Source organism: Dipodomys ordii, unplaced genomic scaffold (genome assembly GCF_000151885.1).
Source record: "Dipodomys ordii isolate 6190 unplaced genomic scaffold, Dord_2.0 Scaffold12, whole genome shotgun sequence".
Taxonomy (NCBI): Eukaryota; Metazoa; Chordata; class Mammalia; order Rodentia; family Heteromyidae; genus Dipodomys; species Dipodomys ordii.
In genome coordinates this window covers 1,618,381-1,636,212 of record NW_012267228.1, presented here as the reverse complement: position 1 = coordinate 1,636,212, position 17,832 = coordinate 1,618,381, and the positions used below count along the sequence as shown (strand labels likewise).

Sequence of the window (17,832 nt, the reverse complement as noted above, 5' to 3'; positions counted from 1 at the left end):
CCCTCCCCCCCTCCTGTTTGCACAGCGCTCAGCTGCTGGCCTCCTTCATCTGCAGGGCTTCTGCAAAGCAGACGCCAGGCTTAGCATCTGCAAAACAGCCTAATATTGATTCTCGGCAGACAGGGACCTTCAGAAGAGTAATTAGAGGGCTGGAGCTGCAGCTCTTGGCTCAAATGCATAAGGCCCTGGGTTCTATCCCCAACATAACAAAACCAACAACAACAAACAACCAACCCCTAAAACCCAATGCCATACTGTTAGCACACCTGAACAATGCCAGCACTAAAGTTCATATGGATTTTTTTTCTTTTTCCTCATTGTTTAACTCCTGCCCTGAGTGTGCCCGGGGACCCTACTATGTGGCTGAGGGTCTCGCAGGTGTCTTTCACCCACCATGGTGTCCTCCCTTCTGCCCATGCTCCCTGGGGAGCCACGGGGTCCTGCTGGGGCCTGTGTGTCACACAGCGCCCTCCGAGTCCTGTACATGGCGTGGAGGTGGCAGGTGGCCACATCCAACATTGCTTTCTTCAAAATGACTCAGCAAGCCAACCCCCCCCAGGCACGGCCGGTGACCCCCTGGCCTCAGCCCCCGCGGGCTGGCACTTGGTGACGTCCTGCGGTCTTTCCTGCAGACCTCAACCACAGGGTCCCCTTGGGTCGCCGCAACCCATCGATGCTGCGCATGGTGCTGGAGGCGTTGCAGGCGGGGGAGCAGCGGCGGGGCACGTCAGTGGTGGCCATCAAGGTCTACATCCTGCACAAGTACCCCACGGTGGACGCCACCCGCTTCAAGTACCTGCTGAAGCAGGCCCTGGACACGGGCATGCGCCGTGGGCTCCTCACCAGGCCTGCCAACTCCAAGGCCAAGGGAGCCACGGGCAGCTTTAAAGTAAGTGGGGGGGGGAGGAGGGGGGAGAGGGGGAGGGTCAGGCATGCGGTGTGGGGGGGCACTTGGCTCCACGATTTGGACGTGAGGAGCAGCTTGCTTCACTCCTGGCCTGGGCACCAGCATCTTCCTGGCCTGGCTGCCTCTCCACCCTGTCCCTGTCATTCTGTCTGTCCAGCACTTTCTCCCAAAAGGACAGTACGCGGCCCTGTCCCGGCTCTCGCCCGCCCTGGTGGCGTCTGTCTTTGTGGTGGCGTTGTGTCGTTAGAGTGCCAGGACTGTTTGCTCTTTGGCTCCTGGGCACCCTCAGATGGCGTGCCCCCCCTTCAGTGCCAAACCTGGCCAGGGGCCGCCCCCTCACAGCCCCCCTGCCCCTTCTGGGAAATGGGGTTCAGATCCTGGCCTGACCAGGCTAGAGGCACAGACTGGGGACAAAACTGACTCCCAGCCTCGAGCTGCTGCTCTGCATCCGGGCCTGCCCAGCTCCTGGCAGCTCAGTGGGTGCTGTGGGAAGAGGGGTGCCGTCTGCTCCGCCATGTCGGGCCTGTGGCGTGCGGTCCCGCTGCAGGGCGTCTCCTCTTCACGGCGCTCCTGGGCTCCTGGGTGGGCTGCAATGACAAAGGATGGGGAGAGGGGGAGCGTGGGGGTCGGGGAGGGGGGGAGCGTGGGGGTCGGGGAGGGGGGGAGCGTGGGGGTCGTCTCGGGTCTTGAGGGTGTGGGTGCTCAGAGGACCAGGAGTTCCCAGCTCAACCTGCTTGCCAGGACTCCCTGTGTCTCCTGAACCCCTCTCTGTGACACCCTGACAGATGAGAGGTTGGAGGACGGAGGCTGAGCCCCACAGCTTGGGCCGGAGCTCTGCAGGGCCTGGGGGCGGGTGGAGGAGGGGGAGGGAGGGGAGTCAGGGAGGCCTGGGACTCTAGGGCACAGGGAGGTGGGATGGACAAACGGGGGTGGGAGCCTGACCGTGGGGTGCTTAAGGGAGACCCTCTGACCGCTGCCCTGGCCCAGTCATCTGTACAGGCTTGGAGCCCGCCCCTCAGAACCTGGGGCACTGGGGTGCGGGAGCCCCAGACGCTGAGCTGCTCTCCTTCCTCCCCATGTCCCTGCCTCAGCTGGTCCCCAAGCGCAAGAAGAAGAGCCGGCCCAGGAAGATCGCAGCCCCGACAGCCCCCCAGAAAGCCCAGGAGCCACAGCGGGGCGCCGACAATGCGGGCCGGGGGTCCAAGGCAGCGGAGAAGCGGGGAGCAACCAGGACGGCTCCTCTCAAACCAGGGGTGGCCAAGGAGAAGGCCCCCAAGAGAGGCAGTGAGAGGGGGGTCAGTGGAGCAAAGCTGGGGGAGGCCACCAGGGGGCCCCCAAAATCGGACAAGGCTGTTCGGGTCCCTCCCAGCGCCAACGGGCTCGGTGGAAAGATGAAGGCCACGGGCAGTGGGCGCGGCCAAGGTGTGAAGGGGGCTTGGGGAAATGTTTGGCCTAAAATGGGGAAACAACTCATGGTAGTTGGTGGGTGGGCAAGCAGGGTTGAGGGGCACCAGGGGTCTGGGGCTGCCATCCTGAAAGTCCTGGAAGGCTTCCTGGAGGAAGAGGAGGAGGAGGCCCAGCCTCTGAAGGCAGAGGCGGGCTGGCGGGAAGGGAGAGGCCTGGGAGGAAGCGAGGGCCGTGGTTAGTGTTTTTAGATGCCTCCTGACTGCCATGTGCCAACTAAAGGCCTCAGGCCTGTGGAGGCCCTGTCCGGGTCTGCCCAGCGCCCTGCGTGGAGGAAGCGGACCTCGTGTGCTGTAGTGTGGTGCGATGGGCGGGGTGCGGCAGCTCACCTGGGCCACGTGGTCCTGGGTGGGGGAATGAGGGCTGCCTGCCGTCTAGGCAGGGCTGCGGCCCCAGAGCCTCTGCCTCCTGACGCCTGCCATCTTCCAGGAGCAGCCGAGGCCCACAGGAAGATCAAGGCTGAGGGGGGACTGGTCAGGTTGCCGGCCAGCAAGGTAGGTGTCTGTGCCCTGCCAGGCTGGGGGGGCGGGGGGGCCGGGGGAACGAGGGGGGAGGGGCCGCCCCACCCCCAGCAGGCAGCGCTTCCACCCGTGCCCAGCAGGTTTGGCCTACCCACGCTGGGAGGGAGGGGGCCTCTCCAGAGCCAGAGCCCTGTGCCAGCCCCGCCTCCTCGTCCCCATCTTGCTCTCTCATAGGTCCAGAATGGTACCACTTCTCCCACCAAAAGGAAGGTGACAGCCCGGGTGGAGCCCCAGCGGAAGGGGGCGGGGCCTCCCATGGGGAGCGCGCCCAAGGCCCAGTCCCCGCACAGGGCCAGGAAGACACAGGCCCCTGAGGGCCCCAGGAAGCCCGGGCTGCCCACCAAAGCCGCCTCCTCCAAGGCGTCCAGCAAGAAGGTGGAGGCCAGGAACTAGGGCTTGGCTGGCAAGAGATGGTGTTTCGTGTGATCTTTTATTCCCCAGCAAGCCATCGGTCTATTTAATTGTAACTTATTTATCAATAAAGAGTACCTTTTCTGTTTTCTCGCATGTCAGGATGGGGAGAAGATGAGGTTCAAGGATTTGGCCTTCTGCATGTACGCTCAGCAATCACGGAGTACCTCCTGGTTACCTGCCTCTGCAGGGGACCAGACGGCGCCCTCTTCCTGGAGGAGACGGGTGCATCACGAGTGGACAGTGGGACACGAGGGCCTCGGGAGCCTGGGAGGGGCTGGGCCCGCCCGGGCTGTGGGACTGGGGATCTGGAAGCTGCGCGGATGAGAGGGCGGAGGCCTGGCAGAGGGCGCCGCAGGGCTGCTGCGTTGGGGGGCGTGGGAAAATGGGGTATGGCTCTGCGGGAGCCTGGGGGAGGCCGGAAGGCTTGCCGGGGCAGATGGGGCAGTTGGGATCCAGACAGGGCTGTGGGCAGGGGGGAGCAAACGTGTGGCTGCGGGAAGGGATTGGAGGAGCTGGGCCGAGGGCCAGGCGCTGCTGCAGCCCGCAACCCCACGGTCAGGACGGCCAGCCCGGGAGACGAGGCCTGAGGGCTGCGCGGTTCCCTTGAGAAGGGCCCGTGCCACCCGTCCTGTCTGGGCTCCGCCACTCCCTGCCCGAGCACAGTGGCAGTGCCTCCGGACAGTGTTTTAGACCGGCAGCTAGTGTGTGTGTGTGATTTTTTTTTTTTTTCCCCAGTCGTAGAGCTTGAACTCGGCCTGGGTGCTTGTCTTTGGTCTTCGTTTGCTCAAGGCTGGCACTCTACCACTTGAGCCGCAGTGCCACGCCCAGCTTTTTTCTGTGATCAGTTGGGGGTGAGAATCCCATGGACGTTCCTTCCACAGGCTTGCATTGAGCTGCCACCCTCAGATCTCAGCCTCCTGAGTGGCTAGGGTTACAGGCCTGAGCCACAGGTGCCCACGTTGTTTCCTGTGTTTTAGGTCTTTGACATGCAGTCTTGGAATTGGGCACATGCTGTGGGGAGCCAGGCGCCTCGTCCACGCCAGCGTGTCACGTGGATCTCCGGTTCCGCGCTGCCCGGGGCGGGGGAGGGGACAGGTGGACCGCCTCGCCCAGCCCTGTCCTGATGCAGACCCAGATGCAGAGTGAGTGCTGGCTGTGCTGGGCCTCCGGTGGCGGGCCTGTGACGCGGGGAGCCGGAGGGGGCCTGCAGGGGGCAAGGGCTGCCATCCAAGGGCTCTGGAAGGCTAGGCCCGCCTGTCACCTCCTTTGTTGTGAGGAACCGTCAGAGGAGAGTTTGTTTGGGCTTGCCTGCCCAGCCAGGGGCTCCAGCTGTGGCCCGGAGTGGGAGGGGCTTGTGGAGGCGGGGCCGCACAGGGTGGGGTCTGAGTGACCTCAGACAAAGGCGGAGCTTATGGAGAAAGGAGCAAGCCCTACTAGAGGAGATGGAGGCTGCCCAGTGTGGGCATCCGATCTATCTTCCTGAAGTTGCTCGGCCCCTCCCTGCCTTGTCACCCCCCCTCTCCTAGAACCCCACGAGGGCTTGTCTGGCGCTGCCGGGGCCTCCCTGGGGTGGCTAAGTGTGGTTGCCAGCCATCCCCGCGGGGCACGGGGAGCAGGTGGCAGCTAGTGCTTCCTGGGCTTCTTCGTAGCCTGGCCTGGGGCTGGGGCTGCTCCACCGGGCATGGCCGCCTGGAGCTGGGGACTGGCCGCGCCTGCCCAGTTAGGGAGGAAAGTTCTAGCATCCTTGTGGGCCCTCGGGCAAGTGCCCCATGGCTGCCGCAGCAGCCTCCCCTCTCCCCTCGGAAGCTCCACTTCTTCGGGAGACTGCTGGGGTCCACACCTCCCGGGGTCCCCCCCTCCCCCTCCCCTAGGAGACTCTGCTGGGGTCCACACCTCCCGGGGTCCCCCTTCCCCCTTCCCTCCCCCCTCCCCCAGTCTGCCGTGTGCAGGCCGGCTTCTAAACTTCAACAGGGAGCCGCATGCTAATCAGGCGGCAAGCCAGGCTGCAGAATATTTAATGACAAAAAGATGTTATTGCCATATTGCCGCATGGGGGAGAAGTGGGGTGTGAAATGGTGTGTGTACCCCGCTCCCACCCCGCCCCCGTCAGCACACGCACACACCTGCTTCGGCCGTGCCTACCACAGCCACTCGGAGCCTGGCACAGCGCTGATTTTCCTCATGCCTCTGTGTGTGTGTGTGTGTGTGTGTGTGTGTGTGTGATTCCTCTGTTTCTGGGAAACGGGCATCCATTCTGGAATCACAGTTCCCCCTCAAAGACCCCGTCAAATATGCTGATAACTGAAATGAGATCTGTTAAGAACATCATTTGAAAGATGAGGACGGGCTCTGGGCCCCAAAGCTATTTTGGAAGTGAAGGAGCATTGGCTGTTTTCTTACTCTAGAACTGCTATCTGTGGAGTTTCGTTTCCTGCTTGAACTTTGGGTTCAAGGTTTGTAGATGGCATGGAGAGCAGGGGCACTCTGTCACCTGTGGCCGTGGGCTGGAGGCGGACTCGCAGTGCGCTGGGACGGGCGGGCCTCAGGCTCAGACCCCCAGGTGGCCTGGGCGGGGTGGGGAAGGGGGTTTTCAAGAGTGGGTGTTTGCAGACCCCAGTCAGATGACCTGTGCAGAGAACCTGTGTGAGGAGTGTGCTGCGGTGCAGAACTCGTGGATATGCAGACCCAGCGGTCACCTGCCACCTCCTGGCCGTGTGGGGCCTGCCTCTGGAGACCGGAGGGGAAGGAAACCTTGTCTGTCTGCTGTGTGCCCTTGGGGACACTGCTTAGCCTTGCTGAGGGGGGCTTGTCACAGATAAGCAGTGGAGGGCATGCGCTTAGTATGCACTTAGCATGTGCAAGGCTCTGGGTTCCAGTCCAGCACCACCCATAGGAAGGGCCCAGCCCCGCAGCAGGCTGACCCCTGGAGGTGGTGGGGACCCCGGGAGGCTGTGGGCGGGCAGCTGTGGCCAGGCCCCTCAAGTACACAGCCATAGTACCTCCTGCAACCTGGCAGAGGACGGCAGGCCTTCGGGAGGTGGTGGGCAGGATTTCCCAAGTCCCAGAACTGGCACCATGTGTGGAGGCCAGCCTCCTGGCCTCCCTTCTGCTGCAAACTGTGTGACAAAGTAGCCACCCCTCCCCCTCCCATCCTTCCCCCTCTCTCTCCCCCCCCCACATCCCACCAGCCATCACAGGACAAAGGCTGGAGCCCACAGTAGGTTTTCCTGGCAGGCTTTTATTATAAAGAAGGTTCCAGAGAGTTCCAGCCCTCCCGTCCAGCTCCCTTGGGTCTGGCCAGGCCTGCAGCAGGGAGCCTGGTGAACCCGTCGGCGTTTTCCGGGCCTGCCATCCGCGGCGCGGTCCTTTCCAGTGTTGCCGGGAGCCCTGGGGCCGGCCGGCTCCTCTGCACAAGCGGCAGCGATTCACAGTTGGCGTGTGGCGTGAGTTTGTTTTTTAATATATAAAAGCTTTTTTTAAAAAAACAAAAAACAAAAAAACAAAACCCCCCAAAGTGGTGCTATCTTTAGAAACATTTCCAGAAAGATCAAGTAGCCTGGCTACAGCGTGGTGCGGCCCAGCCTCCCACCCCTCCCCGGGTACCAGCAGCCCCGCGTCCCCTTTTTCTGCCCCTCCCTGCAGGCAGCAGGCATTGCCGCCTCTGCCAGCGGCCCCCGGAGCCACGCAGACCCATCCCTGCTTGGCACGGTCTGTGGGCAGGTCGCAGAGCATGTTGGTGGACCGAGGCCCCACCAGGATGGGTGAGGTAGCGAGTCTGGACGGTGGCCTCTTCTCCCGTGGCGGAGCCTGGCTCTCGGCTGGGCCAAGCCGCTGAAAAGGGGTAGTGGTGGCTAGGCGGAAGGCCCCGTCCCAGTGCCAGGCCTGAGGTGGGCAGAGGGGCAGCGTGGGTGCGGCCAGCACCTCCTTCGGGCTCAGCGGCCTGCAGCTGAGTTGGCGGGGCCGGGGCGCAGGTCGGGCCTCTCGGTGGTGGCACCGCGCTTCCCTGCACTCAGGCCTCGCTGTAGCATTCGTAGATGTTGTTCTCCATCAGCGCCACCACCTGCTCGAATTTGTGCTGCAGCTGCGTCCTGCGGGCCGTGGGGTTGGCCTCCAGGGCCGCCATGATCTGAGAGGAGGTGGAGGGTCAGCAGGGCTGTGGCCGCTGGGCATGGCCAGCTCCCCCTCCATCTGGGGAGAGGCCAACTAGCCACCGGCTGCCTGTGCCCTCCTGAGCAGCACGCGGGGCAGGGCCGCCTCACCTGGGGGCGATACCTCTTGGCATATTTGTAGATCTCTGCCACGGCCACATTGGTGTTGAACTCGTTCTGGTATTTCTACGGGGGAGGGGGGAGAGAGGAGGGCCGTCAGCCACGCGATCCACGGCCCGGTCCGCTCCTAGCACCCGCAGCTCCCACCAGCAGGGGCAGTGAGGGCACCGGAGGGGGGGTGTGCCCCCAGCTCTGTCCTGTTGAGGCAGCAAGCCAAGCATCCCAGCCTCGCCAGCCCTCTGAGTTGCCCACCCTGGACTCCTCGGCCAGGTGGGCGTTCATCTCCTGCTCGCTGAGGGGCGTCATGTCCTGGATCTGCTTGTAGTAGCGCTGCACGATCTTGCGGTACTCGGGGATCTCCTTGGCATACAGGAGCTTGTTGGTGGGCGAGTCCTGCACAGTGAGAGACACGCTGGCGTCACCTTCCTCCGGCCAGGCAGGTGCCTGGAGGGACGTCCTCCCTCTGGAGCCTGGCCGTGCTCGCCTGGGGCCTCCTCAGGCCCTGCCCCTGCAGCCACCGCGCACCTTGCCCAGCTGCAGGTCAGAGATGGAGCAGGCGTCGATGAAGGCCTGGGCAATGACTGAGAGGCAGGCATCTATGTGGTCCGTCTTCTCGATGTCGAAGACGAACTGGGGGTTTTTCAGGATGTTCACCCAGAAGCGAAGAGGCAGGCTGTGGGGTGGGGGTGGGGGCGACAGGGCCATGTGAGCCGGCAGAGGCGGGCAGGGTACAAGCATCTGGCTCTGCCGTGAGGCCCCACCAAAATGGAGCCTTGGGGGACTGTGGACACACAGGGTGGCGGCTGAGGGCCCAGGCCAAGCTGGCCCACTACAGCCCTCTCCCTCCCTGCTCCCCCTCAGCTCCCCCAGGAGGCCCCAGCCGGGTCTGGTGAGCATTAGAAGCCCCCACCCTGCTGCCCGCAGCCCATGCCCGCCCACAGCTCCTCCCCCCAGCCTCGCACGCAGCAGGCAGTCCAGAGCAGAGAGGCAGGCCTAGGGGTGGCCTGGAGGAGGTGGGACAGTCCCCAGCCCAGAGCCACCCAGACACTGGAGCAAAGGGGTCTCCAGAGCGCCGAGGAGCTTCTGCAACTGCTCAGAAACTGCTCAGAGGTGGTGCTGTGTATGTACGAGGGTGTGTGGCCACGGCTAAACAAGCTAAGGCTCAGGGAGCTAGGAAGTGCATGGACTGCAGACCAGGCGGGGCGGCGTCCAGCCCGGCTCTGTCATTCCCAAGTGTCCACCAAGGAGGCGGAAAGAGAGCAGGGGTTTTAGTTCCCGGTTTTACTGCAGGGGAAACTGAGGCCAAGAGAGGCCTCGGAGCTGGGAGAGGCTGGAGGAGCAGAAGCCAGGCTCTGGCCAGGCCCGAGGCGCCGGGCCCGGCCCTCTGCCCCCCCACCCATCCCAGGCTCTGGCCAGGCCCGAGGCGCCGGGCGCGGCCCCTCTGCGCCCCCACCATCCCACCTGTTGGTCTTCCAGATGTGCAGTGTGTCTGGGTCTGAGATCCCCCTCCTCTCGGCCTGCTCCTCCAGGAAGTCGAAGAAGTACTTCACAGCCAGAGGGGGCTTGTCTTCCCGGATGCTCAGGATGGCCTTGAACAGGTCATCCAGAAACTTCTGCAGCGTGCCCTGTAGAGAGCAGTGGCCAGTGTGGGCCAGGGCTGCTGGGGGGAGGGGGCAAGGGGCAGCGGTGGCCTCTGTGGTGTCAGGGAGACCCCTTGTACTTGGGTCCAAAGCACCCGGGCTAGGGGCTCAGAGCTGGGAATCGCTGGGGCCAGAGTGAGGCTGGGCAGGGGACACCTAGGCTGGGCCCACCTTGGTGGACAGCAGGCGGGTCAGGTAGATCTCCGGGAGCACCTTCTTGCGGTGGCTCTGGCGGTGGGACTTTTTGGGCTCTGCCAGTTCGTCCGTGGGCAGCACCTGGGAGGCCCGACAGGGTCGGAGCTGTGGCCTCGGCAGCCTCCGCGGAGGTCCATCCCGTGCTCGGGGCCCAGCCCTGCCCACGCTTCCCAGTGCACAGGCTGTGGCTCCGGCAGGATTCCATGGGCTCCCTCACCCGGCCTTTCCCAGGGCCTGGGAGCGCTCTCCCGGAGGCCCAGGGCGGCAGAGAGCCAAGGCCACACCCCGAGAGGGGCCAGGTCCCCAGGGCCCAAGGCTGGGCACTCACCAAATGGAAATACTTCTCCGTGTCCAAGTCTTTCACTGCGAGAGGAAAAACACAATAAATAAACAAGAGAGAAGACGGGGGAAGAAGAGAGCTGCAGAGAGAAGGAGACCAAGCACGGCTGAGACAAAGGCTCCGCCACAGACAAGGGAGCGACCAGAAAAGCAGCAGCAGCTACGGCCGTGCAGGAAGAGGCCTCAAGAGGGGCCGGGCCAGCCACCGTCCTCACCCATCCTACCCATGAGCCTTGCCAGCCCAGACCACAGGGGCTGCCGGGGGGCAGCCAAGACCCCACTCTCAACCTCATGAGGGACCTTGAGACCCAAAGAGCCCCCGCCTGCCTGCAGCACAGCTGGCCTGAGAGGGCAGCAGGGGCAGGCCGAGGCCGCCCCGCCCCCTCCCCGCTGCCCGGCAGCTGCTGGGGCTTCTTGGAAGCACATCCCGCCCTCCTCCTCCTCCTCCTCCTCCTCCTCCTCCAGCCGCCCACAGGACAGCTGGGAGAAAGGCGGCCGTGGCTCCTCTGGTGGCCATGGAGGGAGTGAGGGTCTCAGAGCTGGCCTTGGCTCTCCGGGCCCTACCTCTGCCCAGGGTGGTGTCCTCTTGTCCGTGAGGCTCATGGCCAGGGAGGCTCCTTCCGGGATCTGAGGTTGGGAGGGAGGGAGAAGCCAGGGTGAGACGCTGGGGGGGTGGGAGGGGGGAAAGGTGCGGGGTGGGGGGGAGGCGGTGGGGGGGAGACCGGGGGGGGGCGGAGGGTGGCACCTTGTAGTGGGCCAGCGTGTTCAGCTTCTTGCGCCCATCCTCCACAACCGACGTGTCGTCCAGGTCCCTCAGGATGTAGCTCTGAGTGCTGGAGGCAAACCACTCTAGGGGAGGGGGGGGCAGTCAGGACAGGGGGCCTCTCCCTGTGGGGTCTGCAGTGGGGGGCAGCGGGGCTGTCAGTGGCACAATCACCAGTCTCTACCCACCAACCCTGGGGATAAATGAAAACCTGAGCACCCAGCGCTGGGGAGCGAAGCCTGGGCCCTTGTGGCTCCAGGGTGAAGAGTTCAAGACTCCCGCCCTCCTTCCGCCCCATCCCTCCTTCCGCCCCATCCCTCCTGCCCTCACAGCAGGCCCTGTCTCCCGTGGCCCAGGGCCCTCCCACACGCCATGCCCGCCCGCCCTGCCTACCGAGGTCCACATCCTCCGCCCGGGGCCACTGGGAGTAGGGCACGTTCTTGCAGAAGGCCTCCAGGATCTTCTCCTTCACCTGCGTCAGCGTGTCCGTGTCCATGGCCCGCACGCTCAGCGAGTCCATGCCACAGCCCTGGAAGGACACGTTCAGGTTCTGCACGAGAGAGGGCAGAGGGGAGTCAGCGGGTGCCACCACCCCGCCCCTCCAGCTTGGTGACCAGGCTGGTGGCTTGGTCTAGATCGGAGGCCAGGACCGCTGGACAGCAACACCCTCTGGCCGCCCGGGGAATGGCCCGCCCCTCACGGACCCATTCCCCCAAAGGGTTTCGACCCCGCCCACTGCCAGGCCTTGGCCTCCGGTGGTCCTGCCGCTCCCGGGGAGGGGCGGGCAGAGGTGCTGCTGCTCACCCGGGGCTTGGCCTCTATGTTCTCCCGCAGCAGCCACTCCTCGTTGAGCGTGTAGCGGGCCTTGCCGGTGATGGCGTCGATGGAGCCCTTGTTGATCTGCTGCTTGATGGCGCACAGCAGCAGGAAGAAGGGCTCTCCCACCGTCTCCTGTGAGGACTGGCAGTGAGGCCAAGGCCACCCTTCACCCCCAGGCCACCCGGCAGCTTTCCACTGAGTCGGGGTCACACAGCAGAGGCTGCGAGCGACCCGCACCGCAGGTAACGCCAACCCTGCACGCTGGTTCCCGCTCCCTCCTCTGCATTTCACCAACCACACCCAGAGTGGCCCACAGCCTTGACCAACTTCCAGGTGACCACTGCACTGCCAGTGACCCCCCGTGGGTCCATTTATGTCAGGCGGCGAGGTAAAGGGACAGGAGATACAAAGGAAGATCCCAAACACAATAGTGGCAGGCAGATTTGGCAAAGATAGGAAGGCAGCCTGCCAGCCTCGTCCCTGACCCAGTTTCCAGATCTGGCAGCGGACGCCACTGACGTCCTGCTTTCTAGAAGATGGGGCCAGGCTCAGGGAGGACAGCCTGGCTGAGGCCACAAGAAGTGGCCACAGGAGCAGCGGCCAAGCCCAGTGTGGCGAGCGTAGCCCCTGATGAGAAGAGGCGGCGGCCAGCGGGCCAGGCACCCCAGGGAGCTCTCCCCGGCGGCTCCTCCCTCCCTGCTTCCCCAAGAGGCCAGAGGACCCCACGTGTGCAGAAGGAGACCCGGCGCAGAGAGGGCTGCACAGCCCAGGGCCACAGAGCCTAGACTGAAATCTAGGCCATTTTAGGCCCTGGTCTCTAGCCAGGCTTTTGTCTTTCTCCAGGATCACGGGTGGCCGTTTAGGGCCACAGAGCCTAGACTGAAATCTAGGCCATTTTAGGCCCTGGTCTCTAGCCAGGCTTTTGTCTTTCTCCAGGATCACGGGTGGGCCACCTCTGCCAGGACCCCCGACCTCCAGCCCGCTTCCCACAGCACCTCTGTGCATGTCCTCCCCTCCCTCCTTTGCCCAGGCTAGACCAGTGCCTGACACACACACACACACACACACACACACACACACACACACACACCCGTGGCTCACTCCCCGAGCCCTCAGGCTCAGTGTGGGGCCGCTGCTCCCCAGCCAGTCAGCAGCCTCTGGGGGGTGGGCACTGTCTCCATATCTCATTCTCTCCCGGGGCTGGGAGGTCTTCAAGGACTCGGCTGGGATCCCATTTACCCCCCAGATCCACAGCCTTGGCCCCAAGACGCACTGGAGAGGGCTGCGCGGCTGATAAACAACCATCTGGACCAAAGCCACCCCCAGCCCCTGTCCATCCCACGCTGGCCAGCTGGGCCCGGCCCCTCACCCGCAGGCAGCTGTACATGCAGATGGACATCCAGTTGGTGAGCATCTTCTCCACCACCGACTCGGTGCGCCGCAGCATGAGCTTGGGGTTCTTGGAGGCCGAGGCGTCGATGAGATCCACCAGCAGCTCCTTCATGATGCCCGTGTAGTACTCCAGCTTGCCGTGCAGCGCGATGGTCAGCAGGGAGGCCAAGCTGCACCTGTGGCCCCGGGCGGTCAGCACAGCTGCCCGCCGCTGGCCTTGTGCACCCCGGGAGGAATGCCAGGGCCAGGGGAGGCGTCTGTCACCTGGCTGAGGGGCTGGGACAGCCCTCTGTTCCCCCAGGGACCCCGCAGTCTGACCTGTCTCGCACTGCAAAGTCCTTCTGCTGCTCCAGCGCGTGGACGAAGATGATGAGGAAGTGCTTGTTGCTGATGAGTGAGGAGAACAGGCTGACGCCCTCCTCCATGCTGGGCCGGCGGTCCTCGGGGATCTGCCGAGGGCTGGCGTGTGAGTGTCGGGCAGGGCCGGGCCCGGCACCCCGGGTGGCTGCCCCATGCCCCCTGCTCCCCTCAGGCACAGGACTGGACGGGCAGAGGCCCGGCAGCACTCACCTTCCACTCCCCCAGCAGCGGGTGGGTCTCGGGGGTGGGGGAGCCGCCTGGGGAGCCGGGGGTCTGGGAGGGCAGCACGTAACGCTCTTCGTAAAGGGAGGAGCACTGCGGGGTGGAGCCAGCACCCCAGGGTCACTCGACATACAGAACAAGGCACCAACAGGGCTGCGCTACACAGGGCAGGCAGATGCCCCCAACACTCCCGGGAGGAGGCCCACACGGAGGAAGCAGCATGGGCCAGGGTTGCACCGCAAGAAGGCACAAGACTGAGAAGGAAACTGAGGCAGGGGATATTGTGGGGATTGCAGCTGCAGGCGTCTCTGCGTGAGTGTGGCCACACTCCCAGGAACCCCAAGGACAGAGCTGGGGAGGGACCTGGCCACCACCACAAAAGCCCACCAGGCAGGCAGACGGGGTGGGGAGGCCGGCCAGCCGCCCGCCCTCTTGGTGGGGACAGTAGGTCCCACAGAGCGTGGGGGAGGGGAGGGGTGGCTGGCTTCACTGCAGACAGGCATCAAGTGAACAGAGAAGGAAAATGGGGGGGATGGGGAGAAGCAACACCCCTCTGGAGGAGCGCAGGTTCTGCCCTGCCCCAGGGCCACCCCGTGAGGGAGATGCCGAGGGATGGGGCTGACCTTGGGGAAGAAGGTGCGGGTCACGAAGTGCCTGTACTCCAGGAAGGGGATGCCCTGGCTGCGGTTCAGCTCCTTGGTCAGGTCCGTCATGTCCGTCTGCAGCTCGGCAAAGCCTGGACAGGCAGGTGACCACCTCAAGCCCTGCTCCAGACGGGAGAGGCCAGGCACACCCACCCCGTGCCCGGCCTCCCGTACCTTTGCGGATTTCCTCTCGGATCTGAGACTCCATTTCCTCCATCTGCAGCAGCGTCTTCTGCCAGTAGCGCTCAGCGCGCCGGCTCTTGGTGCAAAAGACAAACAGGGCTGTGGGCAGCAGAGAGGCAGCTCAGACCTCCGGAACCCTCCAGAAGCCTCTGTTGAGGCCTGCTGGGCCAGGGCCTGGGCTCTGGCTCCAGAGTACGAGGTAGATAGCTGTCCTTGGCTCTCCTGCTCCGACAGGCCCGGGACACCGGACCGGCCAGCAGCACACGCCCCATGTCCCCTTAGGAAGACACATGGCGTGTAAAGTAGTGGTTAGCAGTAGTTTTCTTTTGAAACAATTAGGATGGTTTGTTTTCTTCCTGATTTCTAGCACTTTCCATTCCTCTCTCAATGGCCCTGTGTTGTCTATGGATTAAGAAACTAAAAAGTAAGCGTCATTATAATGCTGCTGTAGGACAGGGGAGGGTATCTGATCTGTATGGACAGCTAGAAAATGCGGAAAGCATGTGGGTACGGCCCTATGTTCTGCCCTGTTACTCTTCGCTAACTGCCCTACTTTTTTTTTTGCCTGTCCTGGGACTTGAATGCTAGGCCTGGTCATTGAGCTCCTTTTTGTTCAAGGCTAGCACTCTACCACTTGAGCTACAGCACCACTTCTGGCTTTTTCTGTGATTAATTGGAGATTAGAAGCCACGGACTTTCCTGCCCCAGCTGGCTTTGAACCACAATCCTCAGATCTCAGCCTCCTGAGTAGCTGAGAGCCCCAGTGCCCAGCTTGCGACTACTTTTTAAAACTCAGGATCTTCAGCTTGCTGTGCAGGAGCTCTCCCAGTAGAGCCATGCCCCCAGTCCTTTCTCCAAATTTTATCATTGGATATAGTCACTAAAAAGCAAAGCCTCAGGCAAACACCAGTGGCTCACACCTGTAATCTTACCCAGGAGGCTGAGATCTGAGGATTACAGTTTGAAGCCAACCTGGGAAGAAAAGTCTGTGAGACTCTTTATCTCCATTTAATCACCAAATTAAATAAAGCTGGAAGTGGAGCTGTGGCTCAAGTCGTAAAGGACTAGCCTTGAACACAAAAGCTCAGGGACAGTGTCCTGGCCCTGAGTTCAAGCCTCAGGTCCAATACACGTGCGCATGCATACACACACACACACACACACACACAGAGCCTTATTGGGCTACAGTGCATGTACGCTACAATTCACCATGTAGACAGCCCAGTGGATCTGACTGTAGTCATACGCTTTGAGGTCATGAGTATGTCTCACCTGACAGCACTGTTGCTATCCCAAGAAGACCCATACCCATTAAGCTCCCTCACCCAGGTACCCACTAACCTATGTCTGAATTTCCTACTCTAGCTCTTTTGTTTAAAATCAGTAAATCTGTGGTCCTTTCTGTCTGCTTCCCTCCCCCTCCCCCCCATCAGCAGGTTTTCAAGGCCCATTTATTTCTGGCGTGAGTCAATAAACCGTGCTTTTCTTTGTTTATGGCTGAATAATATTCCGCTGTCTGGATGGACCATGTTTTACTTATCCTTTTATCAGTCGATAGCCATTTGGGTTGTTCTGCCCTCTTGTCTATTATAAACAATGGCACTGTCAACATTTGTGCACAAGATTCTGTGTGGATGCATGTTTTCCTTTCTCGGGCAGATTCTCAGGAGTGGAATTTCTGGGCCATATGGCAACTCTATAATTAGCATTGTGAAGAACAGCCAAACTGTTTCCAAGCAAGCACACCTTCCTACATCACCGCCAGCGGAGCACAGGCTTGCTTTCTCTGCCATGTCTAGTATGATACTTTTGGAGCCATATTTGAACACCTAGGCTCGTTTCCGGAGTGAACTGGAGAATAAGATCCCCATCCCTGGCCTGGCATTGGGGATCCACGGCCTGGGCCCAACCCCTTCGCAACTTCCACGTCTCTGGCCCCGTGGTGCGCAGGCAACTTACCCACGACGGAGAGCAGCAGCAGGACGCTGCAGACGACGATGGAGACGATGATGGCCGTCTCGCTGCCTCCTAGCTGCAGCGTGGCGATGGTCTGGTTGAAGTTTCCCACCTGGATCTGGGCAGAGGTGGGAAGGGGCTGTGACTTTCTGGAAGGACGCTCTTCTCGCTGGCTGTGGGGCCTTGGGCACGTCACCTGACCCCTCTGGGCTTCCTCCTGAGGACCCTGAGCGCATAGCGAGGTGATGCCTGTCTACCGTCATGCCCGGGCCCGGCCCAGACACAGGCTGTGAAGATGCGCTGGCTGCGGGGGAGGCGGGCGGAGGGCAGCCCACAGGGCTCGGCTGCTGTCCTGGAGGATGCGCAGCGCTGCCCTAGGGCCAGGGCCGAGCGAGGGTGGCAGTCGGAGCTGAGGATGGTGCACACGCAGAGAAGGAAGGGAGCTTCCATTCTGGGGGGGGGGGGGCAGGCAAGGCACCATGGCCGGGGCCTCATCGGCTCATTAAGAGCCGCAGCAGCAGCTTCCATGGCTGAGGAAGCCCAGACCCTCATGGGGGTCCAGAGGGCTCCAGTCACAGACTGAACGGTAACTCAGTTCCGAGGGACTCAGTTTCCCTGTCTGTTAAATGGGGGTGTGAGGCTCTGCCGACCCAAGCCACTGAAGGAGAAGGTGCTGAGTGAGGCGCACGGGGCTGGACGAGGGCTGCCGCAGTGCACTCACCGTGATGGGCAGCTGCCCCTCGGCCGCACCCAGGGACTCGTTGACGGAGCAGTGGATCACCCTGTCCGAGACAATCTGGATGTCGCAGGCCGCCTGGCCGATCTTGACCAGGTACTCATGGCTCTCGAGCCCCAGACTGTCCTGCTCCTTCTGCAGGCATGGGGGAGAGCGTCACCAGGGCTGGCGTGGGGCCTGGCCTGCCCCCAGCCCCCAGCCGGAGCCCCTGCGCTCACGTGGATGACGAGGGTGAGAGGCTCCCCCGGGTGGTGCTTGATCCACCGCTCCCGCTTGGCGGTGGAGAACTGGGGGTTGGGGAGGTAGTCCAGCCGGAAGTGGCCGCCCCGCCGCCCCCGGGCCGGGTCTAGCAGCTCCTCTGCCAGGGCCGCCTCATCCACGTAGGCCTGCCCGTTGATGAAGAAGTCCACGGGCGCCGAGGCGTTGCTCAGGGCCCCCGGCGACGGGCAGGTGATCAGAGTGGCATTGAGGACCTTGCACAGCTGGTACGGGATGTAGGACAGACCGATGGACATGGAGAAATGGGGGAAGGGTGGGATGAGAAGGAGGGGCAGAGACAGGCAAGGTGCAGCAGGAGGCGGTTCGGTCATTCAGGGCACCGGCTGCCCCAGACCCCACCCCACCTGGGCCCCGTGGCCCTCACCGTGGGCTCGCGGCCAATGTGGTGGACAGCCATGGACACGTTCTGTACCATGTGGAAACGCTCGCCGGCTACGGTGATGGTCCTGCCGCCGCTGCGGGGACAGCAGGACCGTCAGCCCGCGCGGCCCCGGGAGCAAGACCAAGCCTGGGGGAGGGGGGCGGCTCACCTGACGGGGCTGCGGCGGGGGCTGATGGAGATGATCACGGGGTTCTGCATGTACTGGAAGGTGAGGTTGCCGAGCAGGCAGCCCCGGCGCTCCATGCGCACGCACACGGGCACGGGCGCGGGCGCGGCGCCTCCGGGCACCGTGCAGGTGATGCTGCTTTCCGTGCGCCTGCAGGGCAGTGCGTGCGTCAGCACAGCCCC

At 63.1% G+C, this 17,832-nt stretch overlaps 3 protein-coding genes across 3 annotated transcripts in view; 2 read left to right on the top strand and 1 right to left on the bottom strand.

Moving 5' to 3' along the window:
* Rho (rhodopsin) overlaps positions 1-1,804 on the top strand; it is a 16,707-nt gene extending 14,903 nt beyond the window's left edge. The window contains exon 7 of the mRNA XM_013010425.1: positions 1,793-1,804. The gene's annotated coding sequence lies outside the window, so the exon portion shown is untranslated. The remainder of the gene's footprint in view (positions 1-1,792) is intronic.
* Positions 1-3,285, top strand: part of LOC105981242 (histone H1oo) — a 5,830-nt gene extending 2,545 nt beyond the window's left edge. The window contains exons 2-5 of the mRNA XM_013010335.1: positions 633-889; positions 1,999-2,329; positions 2,801-2,865; positions 3,067-3,285. Coding sequence (XP_012865789.1) covers positions 633-889; positions 1,999-2,329; positions 2,801-2,865; positions 3,067-3,285 — 872 coding nt within the window. The remainder of the gene's footprint in view (positions 1-632; positions 890-1,998; positions 2,330-2,800; positions 2,866-3,066) is intronic.
* A 3,244-nt stretch (positions 3,286-6,529) lies between these two features.
* The window catches only part of Plxnd1 (plexin D1), a 37,426-nt gene continuing 26,123 nt past the window's right edge, over positions 6,530-17,832 (bottom strand). The window contains 22 exon segments of the mRNA XM_013010334.1: positions 6,530-7,432; positions 7,566-7,640; positions 7,827-7,967; positions 8,100-8,247; positions 9,036-9,199; positions 9,386-9,490; positions 9,738-9,772; positions 10,313-10,333; positions 10,336-10,375; positions 10,494-10,597; positions 10,905-11,061; positions 11,316-11,462; positions 12,700-12,898; positions 13,041-13,171; positions 13,293-13,397; positions 13,928-14,040; positions 14,123-14,230; positions 16,091-16,205; positions 16,809-16,958; positions 17,042-17,305; positions 17,467-17,557; positions 17,633-17,800. Of these exon segments, the coding sequence (XP_012865788.1) occupies positions 7,316-7,432; positions 7,566-7,640; positions 7,827-7,967; positions 8,100-8,247; positions 9,036-9,199; positions 9,386-9,490; positions 9,738-9,772; positions 10,313-10,333; positions 10,336-10,375; positions 10,494-10,597; positions 10,905-11,061; positions 11,316-11,462; positions 12,700-12,898; positions 13,041-13,171; positions 13,293-13,397; positions 13,928-14,040; positions 14,123-14,230; positions 16,091-16,205; positions 16,809-16,958; positions 17,042-17,305; positions 17,467-17,557; positions 17,633-17,800 (2,698 nt within the window). The 3' untranslated portion in view covers positions 6,530-7,315.